General features: G+C 34.5%; 1 protein-coding gene and 1 pseudogene across 1 annotated transcript; both read left to right on the top strand.

Annotated features, from left to right (window-relative positions):
- The first annotated feature begins 4,908 nt into the window (after positions 1–4,908).
- Positions 4,909–7,788, top strand: LOC18591593 (GDSL esterase/lipase EXL3-like). The gene is made up of 5 exons (XM_018125431.2): positions 4,909–5,201; positions 6,397–6,527; positions 6,693–6,926; positions 7,029–7,284; positions 7,407–7,788. Exons 1-5 carry the CDS (start codon positions 4,922–4,924, stop codon positions 7,601–7,603), a joined length of 1,098 nt encoding a protein of 365 aa, XP_017980920.1. The 5' UTR covers positions 4,909–4,921; the 3' UTR covers positions 7,604–7,788.
- An 8,629-nt stretch (positions 7,789–16,417) lies between these two features.
- LOC18591594 (GDSL esterase/lipase At1g23500-like) lies at positions 16,418–17,965 on the top strand (annotated as a pseudogene).
- The last annotated feature ends 132 nt before the right edge of the window (positions 17,966–18,097 follow it).

Genomic DNA, 18,097 nt, shown 5'->3' on the forward strand with positions numbered 1-18,097 from the left:
TGCTGCGGTTGTTTTCTTTTTCTTTTTAATGCTTTTGCAATTTGCGACCATAAGCTGTCTAGCAGGTGGCGGCCCAAGATTGCTGCTTCAACATATATGAACTTGAAAAATAGAGGTCCACCTAAAACAGCTCAGAGCCCATCAAAACCCAAGCTGATACGTGAAAAGGCTAGCCCACTGTTTGATTATCGTTACACTCTATGCTGAGCACATTGTTGTTATAGTCAGGAGGTCTAACCAAGCCAAGTACCCGATGCCACGTGTCACGCCTAAACAATTCCCCAAATAACAATGGCAAACGAAGATTAAATTGTTTGTCCTTACGCTTGAATTTTACGTCGACACGTGCCATAAAGTTTGTTTTTCCCGGTATTAATGGATTAAATTCGATTTATTATTTTTAATTTTGACAAGGACGATTTATTTGATTATTATAATCGATTTTTTATATTTAAAATTTAAATTTGACCATCCGAAAAATTAATCGTTTAATAATATATATTTTTAGACATAATATATTTAACTTCGTTGAAAGAAGAATTTCTTTTTATATGATAAACAAGAAGTTAGATGTTTTCAGGCCATAAATATTAGGCCGTGGGAGTCACATGGAGTCGCCCAACGTTATGTGGAACTGGGAAGAAGTTCATCGTAAAAACCAAAGCCGTGTCTGAATGAAAACAGAAATGCAAATCGGAAGGGACATTCGAACCACTCGTTACTTATTACTCGTCCTATATGTCTGTGTAGATGAAGCAAGTGATAATGAATTCCTGCCTTCCAGATCCAACAACTCATTAATTATTTGTCATTTCTAATATTGAATGTTGTAAAATTCTGGCTTGGATATATATATGCATGCAAATGCTTAGCCAGCTACCAGTAATTTTATTGTCTTGCATGACTAAATGAGATAGGATTTTTTTTTCACGTGATAACACTTCTTTCCTCTATTTTCATTTTATATATTTTTGTACGTTTATTCTTTTACATTATAAATTTATTTTCATGATTTTTTTTACATTTTCATATTAAAAAACGTTGACCATTTATATTATTAAAAATTTTCAAATTTTAATAAATATACATTAAAATCAAAAATTTTCAATCCCCGTTAAAATAAAAAAAATAAACATTTAGAAACAGAGTGCTTACAATCCTAAGATTAATTTACCATATAGTTAATTGAGATCAGTAAATTGCCTTTCACTACCTTTTAGTGATATGGTACAGAGATTTGGCCATTGAAAAAAGTCAAAGACGCATCACAAATATGTAGTTGAGATCAATTAATTAATTCCCAATGCAAATGCTTCAATGTTGTTGCCTTCGGATCATGCCCCAAGAGTTCACCACATTTTAGCTACAGCATCAAAGGAATTGAATCTTTAACCAGGCCCAAAGAATTACATCTTCGAATTTGGAAATTAAGATTTCTACAAAGAGATATAACCACGTAAGATTGTTGTTTAACAACGATATGTTTGAGGTTTAAGATTCAAAGTTTAATTGCTTAGCATCTTTTTTGAAGAAATTAAATCCGTCATATTCGGGTATTTAAATTCTCATTAAAATCTTCTTTCATCAGACAGTTTGTTAACCGATATCATAATGAAAAAGGCACATACTTGGGTGTGAAGCAGGCCTTGTTTTAGGGTTGATGCTAAGCAATGCATTTATATGTATCTGTGAACAGAAACGAAAAATGGGGTGGGAGATTTCGGCAACGGCTGGTTGGGAATGGTAACAAACAAACTAACAATGCCCAACCACTACTTCTGAGAATAAACATTTGAAGAATGCCATTCCTTCCGCCAGCAGAATGGAAAGGGTTAATTGCCCTAACAAGGAACAGAGTTAGTTAATTTTTTTTTAAAGAGTCAAAATTAAAAAAAAAAATTAAGGGTTAAAATTTTTTAAAAGGATTATTAAGAGAAAAATATATATAATATATATAAGATTTTGAAAATTTTGGAGGATCAGGGCCCCATAATTACACAAGATCCTTGCCAGTAACAAGCTTAGTTGAAGTATATTGTTCTTGAAGTTTTATGGGTCCCCGAAGGGTCAAAAAATAAAGGTTGAATTAATATCTGAAGGTGGCAGCAATGCAGCAAATGGATGCCCATAATGTAGAAATATTCGGATGCAAGTCTATTTCTACTATCATAAACGACATTGAAAATAATGAGAAAAGAGAAGGGAGGGGGCAACCTCAAATCAATGCTCTGAGCAAGATGTGAGATACGTTAGTTTGATGTAGTAGTCTCATTAATCATCACATGAATATAGCGTAAAGGAGAAAACATGTATGCCGAAAATCTTAAACATACCATTAATTAAATAAGAATGGCACCAGATATCAGCCAAGGTGCAAACTACTTTCTTTAATATCTGTCATCTGTTATCTCTGTTTCATATTGATTTTCAGATTAAGATAGGATTTCCAGCTGATGTGGATGTGCAGCTACTAAATTCTATGTGATTTTATGCCTTTTTTTTTATAATTAAGTGTGAAATTAATTTTATATTATTAATTATTTTTAAAAAAGTTGAGTTCAAATCTCTTCTTTTTTTAAGATAAAAAATAATTCATTGCTTTGTAATGAGAAATAAAATTGCTTATCTGGGACCAATATTTGAGTAGACCTATCTCTTAGGATGATTGGTTTTTGAGAATGTGTTGTTGGAAGAGTTCCCTTTACAAATTAAGTAATTGATCACCACTTGTCCTCTAGATCCATTTTCTGATAAAAATTTGGATGCCATTGATTTGTTTTAATTTTATACTCATTTTCTGCCAGGTGGGCAAATTAATTAATTTCTTTTTTTGTAAAATACATATCATCAGGATAATGAAGAGTGATGGACCAAAGAATATACATAAGTTCTAGAGTGGGCAAGCGTTGGTTGTTTACCAAACAAACGTAAGGCAGGAACATGTGCAAAGCTTTGTGAGTTAATCTGTTTTTAAAGCATGGGTTTTTTCCATTATTAATGAAGTTTCGAGGGAGCAGTGTGGATTGCCTTTCATGCATGAGGGTAGCCCACCAACCCCGCATGAAGAATAAGAGTCACTTCTCCAGCTTTTGACACGAGATCATCAAAAAAATACACTTTCTGTCGCCAGCTTCACTTTTACTTGGCTCAAAGGAATCTCACCACGTGTCACAAATATATTGGCAAAAATCCCTTTTGGTGTCAACAATTAGACTTGATATATATGTTTTTTTTATAATATTTTGTTTAGTTGATAATTAGTGCTAATCATTTTGAGTAAACAAGAACTGATAAAATATCTTAGCAGCTTCTGCTTAATTTCTCCAGCATTGGATAATATTAACACCCAAATAATAATTTGTCAGAGTAGGATTCTTTCTTTCTCTTTTTCTTTTTTTTTTTTTTTGTATGGCTTGGTTGGGAATTGGGAATAGATTTCTTTAGTACTTGTATACTACTGGAATTAAGTATGTTGCTTGCCAAAAACGAAACCCAAGCTAATTAACCCAAAAAAGAAAAAGGGGAGAAAAATAAATAGTACATGCTTTTGCTTCTAAAACATGGAAACAGAAATTGTTTTGAGTGTAAATAAATGTTCCTCACCAAGGTTTCCACGAAAAGATAAAAACAAAAGGAAATTAAGAAAAGAAAGGTGCATGGGGGGAATGAAAATTTGGTTCATGCAAAATCCCCGTTGTAGTAATAAATAGTTCCATTGGTAATTCAATCCCAATTGTTATTAGAAACTAGAAAAAAAAAAAGAAGGAAAAACTGTTAGGAATATACACGTCAAATTATAATGCATTGAAATTTTTGTAACCATGAATATTGCTTGAGAAAGAATCAATCCATAATTAATAACAAAGACAAAGGTACATCATCCATATTATTATTATTATTATTATTATTAATTTATTATTAGAGGAAGGAAAAAGTAAGGTTCATTTTTTATTTTGTTGTTTGACGCTTGTATATATCTCAAGGTGGGGAATCCATGTCTAAAATCTCTGGGGGAGCTGTGGTTGTTAAGGGCAGTTAGCGGTTGTGGATTGCGACCTTAAATTGTCCTTTGGGTCTTGTCACGTTTGTGGTTTTGGGGGTTTGGCACCTTAAGTTAATTTTGATTAATCTTTCGTTTCTCTTTGTGATAAAACTGTCACCGTGGATCATTTAACCTATAAAAAAAATCCAAATTTTATAAAGAATTTTGTTAACAAACACCATTTAAGACAAAAAAAAAAAAAAAAAGAGATTCGAGATGGTTTTAAACTGAAAAGTGTAATTTAGATAGACTTAATTAAGTAATTAGACGAAGTTTTCCATGATTTCATGTACGTTTATGTATTAATATATAATATCTTAAGCATTATTTTTATATATGATATTCAATCCTTCTAGAGTATGTGATAAATTATAGTATGAATTAAGTAGTAGTGCTTTTTAACATGATCTTGATACCATGACTATTTTATCGGAAGGGTTGGTTATTCTATAATATTAACGTATTTAATACTAATCTATATTTAGTCAAGTCACATAAATTATATGTTTATATATATATATATATATATATATATATAACAGATTGTTTTTTCTTTAATGTACATACACTTAAGCAAAACAGTTCGCCTCCTTTATAATATATGTATTTAATTTTTTCTTCTTATAATTAAAACATAACTTCTTCCGTTTTTGCCTCTGTATTCGAATCTGGTAATAGTAAAATCGCCTGTGCTTTTTGCTTGTAACTACTAGCTAGATCCTTCCAGTTTCACCTGCGTGATCATTTAATGAAATTCCCTCATTTGCATGTATAAATAAGCAGAGAGCAAGAGTGGGAACACAAACCATCCCATCTTAACTTTTTCTCTCTATTTCACCTACTTTTCCTGAAAGAGCACGCACACAGCAATCTGTCTTCATGGAACTGATCTTTTCTTCTTCTTCTTCCTTGACCTATTTGGTCTCCCATCTTTTGGTTTTGGCGCTTTTGATATGCAGCACAAAGGCTTTGGTAAAGTTACCGCCGAACGAAACAGTTCCTGCTGTCATCGTCTTTGGGGATTCGATTGTCGACGCTGGAAACAACAACGACCTCTCCACTTTGATCAAGTGCAACTTCCTCCCTTACGGCCAAGACTTTGACGGGGGAGTTCCGACGGGAAGATTTTGCAATGGAAAAATCCCTTCAGATATTATAGGTAGCCATCAAAATCTCTCTCTCTCTCTGCTTGATCCTCTCGTTTAAGTTTACAGCCGAGTTTCGATCGAAAAAATTAAACTGAAAACTAGCATCACCATGTGGTGCTGAGTTAGGTGCTTGGTTACACGTTCTTGCATGTCCAATATCAAAAGAAAAAACAAAGAGTAAAGAAGAAAAGAGGAACATGTGACATGTACATGTTGTGCACAACCAAATTATACGGTTTCAGGATATAGCAATATAAACTTGACTCAAAATTGTTGGAAATTTACATGGATAATAAACTTGTATATATATAGAATTTAGATCATTAAAAAATTAAGGTTTAATTTTATGTTAGTGTAATGGAACTATTAATATCCTCACAAGGGGTTAATTAATGAAGTTTCTCGCAGTTTGCAAAGATAAAGACGTGACAACAATTTCAATTTAAGATAGTGCATATTTAACATGTATTAATAAAATAAATATTTTTATGTACTCTTTATATACCGTATGTTTATGGAAATGGAATTGATTGTATTATAAAAAATTTTAACAATATTATAAATAGAATGGAGTTATAAAAATTACATACACTAATAAAGATTTAATAACTTTTAATTTTATATTTTAAAATTTTACTATATAAAGAATATATTATTTAAAAAAAGTAATTAAAACTAAAATTTGTTGTGTAGTGAGAAAATAGCCATGCCATTATCACAAACTACAGAAAGGCCATATACTGGTTTTGCTTGCATTTAATGGACTCAATTATTCCATTTACCTCAAATCCAAAACCCCAAATTATTGATCCTCCCAATGGCAATTAAAACCAGACCAGGTTTAGAACGTTTAGCAATCAGTGATTCAATTACCTAGAGATAGAAATTCCTATCTCCTTCAATTGGAATTGGATTGTAAACGTAATTTCCTAGTAATTGGCATCTAAACAAACCCACCACCAAAATATTTCCCAAGAGAAACACTAATTCAAGACGAGAAATGGCTTTAATTGTCTTTCATATGCCTTCTCTTTGAAGTAATTAATGTGGCTCTCGAATTTGCTCCTTGAAGTCTAGAGCAATTATTGGAACTTGATCTCAATCCTAATCAAGCTTTGGGTTATTATTTAACATTTTCTTAATCTTCTAGAATGCAATTGCCTTACTTTCCAATTCATCAATTGTTTCCTTTTTATTACTTTTCAGCTAAAGAAATGGGAATTAAAGATACTGTGCCAGCGTATTTGGATCCAACTTTGACACCCCAAGATCTCCTAACAGGAGTAACCTTTGCTTCAGGTGGCACTGGATATGATCCTATGACACCCAAACTAGCGGTATAATTCTCTCTTTTTTTTTTTAAATTGGAGGAGAGAGATTTGAACTCTACTCTTTAAACAGAGAAATTATGTACCAATCAATTAATCAAAGGCTTGTTTTCTTTCGTCCTTTCTTCGTAATACTACTTGTTCTTACCAATGTTCTTTTTTCCTGAATATCAGTCAGTTATATCGTTATCAGACCAGTTGGATCACTTCAAAGAATACATAGCCAAGCTGAAAGCTCTTGTTGGAGAAGAGAGAACAAACTTCATCATAGCCAAGAGTCTATATCTAATTGTAGCCGGCAGCGATGACATCGCCAACACATATTTTGTTCTCCGAGTCAGGAAATTGCAATACGACATTCCCGCTTACACTGATTTAATGGCCAACTCGGGTCAGACCTTCTTCAAGGTAATGAAGTCTTCATGCCATACATGCACGATTAATTTCTTTTGCAACAACTTAATCACTGTTTTGATTTTCTTTTTTCATTTATGATTATTAATATGGAAGGAACTATATGCTTTGGGAGCTCGAAGAATGGCGGTGTTCAGTGCACCACCAATCGGCTGTGTGCCATCACAGAGAACTTTAGCAGGAGGAATCGAAAGGGAATGTGCAGAAGATTACAACCAAGCCGCCAGGTTATTCAACAAAAAGCTATACGCCGTGTTGAATTCCCTGCAAACAAGCCTGCCTGATGGGAAATTCGTGTACACAGATGTCTACAATCCTCTGCTTCAACTCATCGAAAACCCTCAAAAATATGGTACAATTAGACCTAAGAAATATTACACAAGGAAGAAATTGATAAACAATGGCAAATTGGTCTCTAATTTACTGTCAATAATTATATATAAAAAAAAACCTTTTAATTTTTGGTGTTTTCAGGCTTTGAAGTTGCAAACAAAGGATGCTGTGGTACAGGGAACATAGAGGTGGCAATTTTGTGTAATAAACTGAGTCCATCTACATGCACAGATGACTCTAAATATATTTTCTGGGACAGTTATCATCCAACTGAGAAGGCATACAGTGTTCTCGTTCCCCTAATCCTTGATCAGGATTTTGTGAACAACTTCTTTTGAGGCAATCTCGTATTATACATATATGAAGAATAAAAGCTCTCTTCTGCTCATTTTTGTACCCCATAATTAAGATGGTCTCTCGAGGATTTGTGACCATATAATATTTGGCTATAACTTTATTCAAGTCTAAGTTATATTATGTAAGTTTCATTCCACTGAGAAAATGCAAATTTATCTTTATTTGTTCCCAACTTAGTTTGTAATGTTCTAGATTGCACTCCTTCCGTCTCTTTTTTTTGTCCATTTGTCTGTTCAAAATAAAGTCTTTTTTCCTTTTCTAGATATCTTTTTCTATTATAAATCTATTTTTATATATATTTTTAATTTTTTATATTAAAAATTATCAAACATCTACTTAACTCTTACGTCAGTCCCACAAACCTCTTATTCATTCTTATTTGATCATGACAGGAGAGCAAGGCAAAATAAAATTTTTTTATCAAAATTATAGTTTTTGTTTTAATTTTTGTGGAGCTCAAAAAAAAATTTTTTTTAAATGAAAAGAGTAATTTTTTCATTAACATTTACTTCCCTGGTCTAGAAAGACGATTTAAAGTATACCTTAACGACTAGAAAAATTCGAGAATTTGATAAATGATGATAGGCAAACCATCTTAAATGAATCATGACCTATGTTTTCAAGGTTAATTTTCTAGCATTTTTCTCAAAAAAAAAAGGTTTATATTAATTTGTACAAGAGAATAGGTTAATGTTAGATTTTTATTTCTTGCGGCTTTGCCTGCATGCATCACTGTACCTACTATATCAATTATTTCCACGTGACAGAATTCTTTGAGCAAGTATTTTATGTATAGAATTTTGCAATTCATTTTTTTTTTAGATAAAAAAATTCATCAAAAAGATTTTATTGAAATATTTTAATGAAATTAATTCTAAATGACTTTAGACGAATTGCCATACAAAATTGATTATTTTTTATTCGAAAATCGGATAAAAAATTGTGACGTCCAATAAATTTTTTTGACTGAAATTTTTGTTGAAAACTTAGTTTTTCAAGAAAAAAAAAACTGAGGAAAGAATTAGTAGGAAAATTATTTAAAAAATTAATTTTAAAATCAATTATTTATAAAAAAATAAAATCATGTGAATTTAAATAAAAAGGTTGAAAACGACATAAAATCAGTGCGTGGTATTGCGTCCCAACTTCTTAATCAATGCAAAAAATTTCAGGGTGACTGAGATTTTTGCATCACATGCAAACTCTCTTCTCTCTTCATTGGCCAAAAGCTTATTTAATGTAGTAGAGGAAATGGTTGACAGATTGAATTTAAAGCCAGATGGCAATTAGCAAAACCAAGTGAAATGCTTTTGATCTCCTTTTGTCCAACCGTACCGGCCTGGACCAAGCCGCCCAGCCTCAAGACCCACCATACATGGTTATCAAATGTGACGTCGATGAAGTTTATGTGGCACAGAAACAGAAGTGAAACAATTGGGAATTTTCATATGAAGAATGGGTTGCTCCTTTCATATTAATTAATTAATGGAATCCTATCAGAACTGGTGTCTGTTGTATCTCACTATCAATTAAATCAGATAGTGTGTAGAGAGTTAAAAATAATATGTGATTATGATAGGCGTAGAAAATACAGTAAATCAAAAATCATAATCCGTAACACTAAGTTTAGATTAAAGTATTTTAGTCAACTTCAGACCTTCAAATGTTCTCTTGATAATATCATTTAATCAAGACTTGACTTTTATAGATTACATTGTTGTGTTATAATAGCGAGATCATGAAGTATTGACTTTCAACGTTAATTTATTTTTTATATTATAATTATAAAATTAATTAATGATATATTTTAACATTTTAAACAACTGAAAAGCCTTTTTGGTCCTCCATTTATACGTACATTAGCAAATGCATGTATGAAAGATGAAAAAAATGAAATGTAGTTCTTGATAGAATTAATCACATTCAGTTTGCTAAGTAAATTTATCACAAACTAGCTGTTGGGAAATTGCGGAATTGTCTCTAAAGAATTGCCCAAGATCTAACCCAATCAATAGAATAAAGAAAGAAAGAAATCAAGCACACCCACAAGAACACAAGAATTTACGTGGTTCGGTCTTTTGATGACCTACGTCCACGGGCACAACAACAGAGAAAAATTCACTAAGAGAAAAATCAGGAGATTACAAGAACAGTCTCAAACTCATAACCCTTATCCCACGTACACCTAAATCACTCTCTCTAAATCTAGGTGATAATTATTCTTTAACCCATAGGGTCCTTTTATAGTATCAAATACAATAACCTTATCCTAATTTAATTAGGAATCTTATCCTAATAGAATTAGAAATTGTTATTCTAATCTAACTAGATTTAAAGACTATTTATAAGGTATACTAATTTAATTAGAATTAAACAATCTTAATTAAATCACAATTCAAGACTATCCTAACAAATCTCCACCTTAGGCTTGAATTCACCAAGCTCCACCTTACGAACCAATCTCTGTCGACACCGCCACTGCCCCAATGGGCCTCAAGCACTACGAACACCGATCAAGTCCAAGCAATGCTTGAACTTTATCCCAGAAACTGACTTAGTTAGCATATCTGCCGGATTTTCATCTGTAGCTATTTTCTTTACTACAATCTCACCTTTAGAAATAATCTCTCGAACGAAGTTACACTTGACTTGGATGTGTTTGGTTCTCTCATGAAACATCTGATTTTTAGTCAAATGTATAGCACTTTGACTATCACAAAACACAACTGTTTGTGTTTGTTCAAAACCAAGATCACTAACCAAGCCTTTAAGCCACAAAGCCTCCTTCACTGCCTCGGTCACAGCCATATATTCAGCTTCAGTTGTAGACAAAGCAAAGGTTGATTGAAGAACTGCTTTCCAACTGATTGCAGATCCTGAGAGAGTGAACACATACCCCGTTTGAGATCTTCTACTATCTAGATCACCAGCAAAATCTGATTTGGAGAAGCCAACCACATTACGACTAATGTTTGCACCTCCTTCACATACTAAGCCAACTTCAATAGTAACTTTAGGTGTTTTCACAAGCTCCCATGTTTGATCCCAGTGTAGAGACTCAATCTTCTTAGAAGACTCGACATATATAATTTTCTCATGATAAAAGTAAGGCTCTTCAATCTCTACTTCCACAAATAAAACATAAGAATCAAAATCACCATCAATACAAGTAATGCTTCGTTGAGATACCAATTCTTGTACCTCTTGCAATTCTTTCTGGATTTCACTATCATCTCGCACTGTCACAAGAGCATTGATTTCAAGCTCCACCTGCTTGCCAACTTCTTGGTCTGATGTGTTTGCAATTCTAGACTTTATCCCACAAAGTAATGCAGACTTGTCAAAGGTAACATCCCGACTCACCATAAACTTGGGGAACTTACAATCAGTACACCACAACCAATAACCCTTCACCCCATATGCATAGCCTAGGAATATGCACTCTGTCGCCCTCAACTCAAGTTTACCATCACTCACATGAACATGAACAGGACAACCAAATACTCTCAATATAAAATAATCAGCAGGCTTACCAGACCAAACTTCCTTGGGAGTCTTAAATTCAATTGCAGTTGATGGAGACCGATTTACCAAGTAACAAGCCTTGTTGATAGCTTCTGTCCAAAATACTTTGGTTAGGCCAACATTTGAGAACACGTATTTTGCTCTCTCCAAAAGTGTTTTCTTCATCAATTCTACAATATCGTTTTGATATGGTGTTTTGTCGACAGTGCGATGTCTAACGATTTTCTCATTCTTGTAGAATAGACCAAACTCACCTTTGCAAAATTTCAAACCTTTGTTTGGTCGAAAGCTCTCGATCCTTTTCTTAGTCTGTTTCTCGATCAATACCTTCCAATGCAAAAAGGTGGTTAACACTTCACTCATAGCCTTTAGAAGATACGTCCACACCTTTCTTGAAAAATCATCAATAAAGATCCACATGTATAATGATCCACCTTTTGATACCACCGGAGAAGGATCCCACAAATCTAAATAGATGTAGTTTACTGTACCCCTGGTTTGATGAGTTTTAGTGCTAAATTTCACTCTATGTTGCTCACAGAAATCTAGCTTTCCACTATTTTGACCACACAGCAAACTATGCTTACTTAGTTTTCTAATCCCTCTCTCGCTCATATGACCAAATCTCATATTCCATAAACGTGTTACATCATCTTCAGGATCATTAGATGAGACCACAGAAACAGTTTCAATGACCGTGTTTCCCACTAGACAATAAAGGTCACCGGATAACTTGCCCTTCATGATAGTTAAGGCTCCTTTAGATACATTCAAGACACCATCTTGGCCACTATATTTGTAGCCCTTCTTATCTAACAAACTCAAGGATATTAAATTCTTTTTCATGTCAGGGACATGTTTTACCTCAAGTGTTCTTACCATACCATCAAACATCTTGATTCTAATTGTGCCAATTCCAACAACTGAGAGAGAGAAATCATCTCCTAATTGTACAGTGCCCATATTAACAGATTGATAAGTTGTAAACCAATCACGCCTAGGACATATATGAAAGCAACAAGCCGAATCCAAGATCCATGTATCCATCAGGTTACAATTAGTAATTGCAAGAACATTATCAGTTTCCTCAAAAGTATCAAAGTCATCTCCAACCACGTTTGCAGTATTCTCAGACTTATTAAACTTTTCATCATCCTTGAATTTGATACAGTCTTGACGAAAATGCCCTTTCTGACCACAATTCCAGCAAGTTTTCCCTTTTGCTCTAGATTTACCTTTTCTGTCTAAGCCTTTCTCTTTACCTCTACCTCTATTTACAACCAAACCTTCTGCTTGATTTTCATTCCGAATACCACCAACTTTCTTCTTTAATTCCTTGGAATTTAAAGATGCCCTTACATCCTCGAAAGTGAGAGTGTCTCGGCCGTAAAGCATAGTATCCACGAAATTTTCATACGATGGAGGCAAAGAACATAAAAGAATTAGGGCTAGGTCCTCATCCTCAATTTTAACATCGATATTCTTTAAATCAAGAATAACTCTATTAAATTCATCAATGTGGGTATTAACGGACGTACCTTCACTCATCTTGAGAGTATACAATCGTTGCTTCATATAAAGCCGATTCGTCAGGGACTTGGTCATATAAATACTTTCGAGTTTAAACCACACTGCAGCAGCAGATTCTTCATCCGTGACTTCTCTTAGCACCTCATCAGACAAAGCAAGGAGAATAGCACTATGTGCTTTTTCCATAAGGTCATCTTTCTCACCATCAGATAAATTCGAGGGAAGATGCTTTTTTCCCTTCAGTGCCTTCAACAGTCCTTGTTGCACTAGCAATGCGCGCATCTTAACACGCCACAGGCTGAAATCGTTTCTTCCATTAAACTTTTCAATCTCATACTTGGTCGACGAAGTTGCCATAGCGAGATTCAGATTGATCCAAGACCTTGAAGCTCTGATACCAGTTTGTTGGGAAATTGCGGAATTGTCTCTAAAGAATTGCCCAAGATCTAACCCAATCAATAGAATAAAGAAAGAAAGAAATCAAGCACACCCACAAGAACACAAGAATTTACGTGGTTCGGTCTTTTGATGACCTACGTCCACGGGCACAACAACAGAGAAAAATTCACTAAGAGAAAAATCAGGAGATTACAAGAACAGTCTCAAACTCATAACCCTTATCCCACGTACACCTAAATCACTCTCTCTAAATCTAGGTGATAATTATTCTTTAACCCATAGGGTCCTTTTATAGTATCAAATACAATAACCTTATCGTAATTTAATTAGGAATCTTATCCTAATAGAATTAGAAATTGTTATTCTAATCTAACTAGATTTAAAGACTATTTATAAGGTATACTAATTTAATTAGAATTAAACAATCCTAATTAAATCACAATTCAAGACTATCCTAACACTAGCATTAATTTTTGACATTTTTTTTTTGGGTATCAATATTTTGCCACAATGACCAGTACCCGAGTTTGGTCTGAAAGAAATGCCAACGTGCATGTAGGCCAGAATTGTAATAGAATCAATCATGTTGGTGTTTTGATTGCGCCTTGTAATTTTGTAAATGTCCTTCACTGGTAATACATAAAATGAGGAATGTCATAGGGACAGGTTTATCAACACAAGGGTGGGTTGGCCGCACTTTCTCGTCATCATTGCATGGTCCATCCCTGGACCACGGCCCACGGTCGTTGATCCAACTTGTCAGACGGCGGTCCTGAAATTGTCCCACACCAGATTCTCAAGTTCTGGGTCCAGGAGTTGGGGGATTTAAGACGCTCGTTCGTACCTGCATGGAATACCATGCGTCGTCCGGTTGTAAATGGTGCTTTTCTGGGAGCAGATGATAAACAAATCAATCGGCTTTTAATGATTCATTCGACAAGAAATCGGGATTTAGTTTTAGATCTTCTCAAACAATCATTGAAGTATGCCAAAAGGATTAATGGGCTCTCACCTTCTGTTTCCCAGCTTAGTTGTAAACGTTAGTATACAAGCCTCGCTTGATGATTTCGCATTGCAGGCCTAGTTCTGAATTCTTCCTCCTTGGCCAAACTATGAAATCCTGACAGCTAAAACCACCCACTCTAAATTTGAAATATGGCAATATGTTTAACTGCTTCTGCTCTGCAACTTCTGAGAACAGGCTGCACCGCCAATGCTGTGATTTTATCATGAAAATATGCTGAAGAATAGTAATTGTACGGGTTGGCTGGTGTATTTTAACACTCACTGTTTATTATTTTGTTTTCCATATTTGAGTAGGGACTTGGCCCTGGTTTTATCTGTAGTACGGTAGCAGGAATTCCTGCTTCCTTTGTAGATGAATGAGATTCTCAATTCTCAATTTGTCAGAAGCGGTGAATTTGTTCTCAAGTGCTACCTACTTATCGCTGTGCGCTTATTGCAATAAATGACATCAACGTCCTGTGTTATTCTGTACTAATGCTCGGAAAGCCATGGAAGCTTGTATATAAATTATTCAGCGCTCCTTCACTCTGATACGTGCAAATCCAGAAACAATTTTGAAAATGTCGTAGTTCCTTTTCATGAAACTGCGGTTTTCTTCTTCTTCTTGGTGCTTTACCTTCTCGTTCTTTACTTTTGTTTTGGTACTTTCTTTTTGGTCATCCGGAAGCCACTGTTATCACACTACCAGGAAATGAAACATACCCGGCAGTTATCATATTTTCTGAGCACCTTTCGTTGCTTCTTCGAAAACAACAGATTATTGTTTTCCAAACTTTAACTCATTCTCCTCTCTTTCTCTCTGGTGTATAGTTAGTTGCATCATTATCAGATCAATCGCTGCACTTCAGAGAAATAAAAAGACAAGTTGAAAGCAATTGCTGGAGAAAGAAGGAACAAACACCATATTGGCTCAGAAGTTTATTGTTTAATTTTTTTTCATTAAAAAATTGACGAGAATTGAAAATTATTCTTATTTTCATTTGAAGTACCCAAATGCTTTGAAGCTATGGTATTTAATCTTTAACCAATAGCTATAAGATGTTTGATGGACTAAAAAAAGTCATTAATGAAAAGGTGGAGAAGAAAAGGAATGAACTACTTTCATAGTTAAAAGCAATAGAAATTTGGTCACAATTTTGATCTGAATGGTTAAAATCTTAAGCAAACTATAAAGTTTTATATTCAAAGGTTTTTGACTGTTTAAACGAACAACTCTCCTGGTGACAGACACTCTTAGGTGGAGGAGACACTTCACAGAGAATACCAAGCATTGCATTGCACCAGTTCCAGCTTTAGCAATCCACATGGCTAGTCTAGTTCAAGAGAGTTCCTGAAGAGATCCTGTTAACATTCATGCGTTGTTCACCTTTTAGTTCTCAAAAGACCAAATGAATATGGCGAAAGGAAACCTTCTTTCCAATGTGAAGCGAACATGGCAAGACCTAGATGGCATACCTTTAACAGACTAATATCTCAACATCTATTAAGAACCAAGGAGCTCTACTTTTTTGTATCTTGACAACAGAAATCATGTACTATTTCCGACAGAACCAAGCTCTGCTTATCCACTGCTATAGTCATTATCTCTGTAACACCTTGTAGTTATCTTTAAGCCCTGAACTTGTATAAAAACATATTTCAAACACCTAAGCATGCATTAAAAATCGATCACTTTCTTGAACCGTTATACTACTATGATATAATTTTACTCAAATTTTGGGAATAATAAGATGAAAGGATTTGTACGTTTGGATTTTGCACTCATAATATCTAGATAAAACCCACAGTTTTATTATACAGCAATGGGATTTTACCAGACCACCGAAAGGGAAACTAGCCAAGGTTTTGCCCACCCCACCCCAAACGAAAAACAAAATTTCGGTGTAGTCTTACCCTAGAGAGCCACCATAACCATTTTTGGTTAAGTTCAAGTTTTAGCCAAGTGATTAATTGCTTTCATTGCAAAATCGCATGGAGTACAGATTCACCATAACTAGCTAGTTTTCCTTTTCTTAATGGAACACTAGAAAATTCATCTATTATTAGACGTAAATGAACATGCCTTTTAGCCTTCCCGAGATATCAGTTGTTAGATACATTGTTTTTGCACGATATTGTTAATCTGGAGAGTTTTTCTTTTTAGATTCATGAATTTAGGTGCCTGTTTTCTAACTTTCAGTACATTCGCACCCCCTGGGTCTGAGGTCTCCCCGGCCATATAAATAAGTGATGGTGACAGAAACTTAGTCTGCAAACTCTGTACAATCTTAACAACTTAGTTCACTTGAGATTTTGAAGTTTTTTCTTTTGTGAAAATGACTTCTGGTTCTAATATTTGGCTTGCTCTTTGGGTTGTTCTTGTTTTCTGTGGCACAGAAGCTAGCACAGGAGATGTTGGAGTCCTACTTGCCCCAGCCACTCCTGGAAACCGAGCATTTCCTGCTCTTTTAGCATTTGGAGATTCAATACTAGATACGGGTAACAACGACAATGTTTTAACGATAACAAAATGCAATTTCCCTCCCTATGGAAGAGACTTCCCTGGAGGAAAAGGGACTGGAAATGGAAAAGTTTTGTCTGACGTAATAGTTAGTTATATTTTACTTGTCTGCTTACAAATAAAAACATTTCACCCTTTCTTTGTTTATACTACTTGAATTCAAAGTCAAATTAATTATTAGGTGTTTTGATTTTTCATTAATTTACATTTCTTTTCTAATTTTGTTGTTTATAATTGTCCTCTGCAGGGGAAGGTTTGGGGGTTAAATCTGCATTGCCAGCATTTCTTGACCCAAATCTTCCAAGTGAAGAACTTGCCACAGGCGTATGCTTTGCTTCAGGTGGTTCAGGATTGGACCAACTAACAGCCAAACTGCAGGTTTCATATAATTTCACTGGAAATATAGTTAGTTATGTCTCATTCAATCTTCTAAACACTTATACATTAGTTTGTTCTTCTCTTACGTTTACTGGGATGAAATCAGAATGTTATATCCATCACGGATCAGCTCAATTTCTTCAAACAACACATTCAAAAGCTAGAGGGAGCCGTTGGACCGGAGAAAGCCAAAGGCACCATATCGGATAGCTTGTTTCTCGTGTCATCTGGAAACAATGACATTGCGATCACCTACTTTGTCCTTTTGAGGAACTTGTTACTAGACATTGATTTATCCACAACACAATTGGTTAGCTAGGCTTCAACTTTTATCAAGGTATTAGCTTTTACTATCCCTTTTTTGTTCATTTTATCGTTTATGTGATTAAGCAATTGAATTTGAACTATCTCCCTTCAGAATGAAATCTGATTTAAGGATATGCATGGATTGGGAGCAAGGAAGTTTGCATATCTAAGCACGCTACCTTTGGGAAGCCTACCAGCAGGGAAAACTGTTGTTGGAGGTTTGTTAAGAGATTGTGCAGCTTCGGCCAACCAAGCAGCAAAGATGTTCAATTCTAAGCTTGAAGCAGAACTAAACAATCTTAACAGTAACCTTACTGGAGCTAAGATTGTCGTCATTGATGTCTTCAACCCTCTGCTTAATGTCATTCAGAATGCTAACAAATTTGGTAAAGCCTTCTTTTTGTAAGATTTCCTGTTATATATGTTGTGTGCTTTCCCTGAAATCTACCCCTGTAATTAATCTTACATTAAGCTATTGCTACTGATTCCCATCTCAGGATTTGCTGATGCCTCCACCGGTTGCTGTGGCACGGGGATGCTGGAGGTATCACACCTGTGCAACCAATTCAGTCCGTGTACATGATCCAATGCATCTGACCATATATTTTGGGACGCTGCGCATCCCTCAGAAAGAGCAGACAGGATCATCCTCCCAGAAATCGTAAACGAAATCTCGTAACAGTTTTTAGTTATGTAATTAATTAATGATTCATTTTACAACTATAGTATGTTTCCAAAGGGTTTCAATTGAATTGGTTTGAACTTCATGTTCTTTCAGTATGTGGTTTCATTCCGGTAGTAATCTTTCATC

The sequence above is a fragment of the Theobroma cacao genome, chromosome 8 (genome assembly GCF_053813885.1).
Source record: "Theobroma cacao isolate CCN51 chromosome 8, ASM5381388v1, whole genome shotgun sequence".
Classification (NCBI taxonomy): Eukaryota; Viridiplantae; Streptophyta; class Magnoliopsida; order Malvales; family Malvaceae; genus Theobroma; species Theobroma cacao.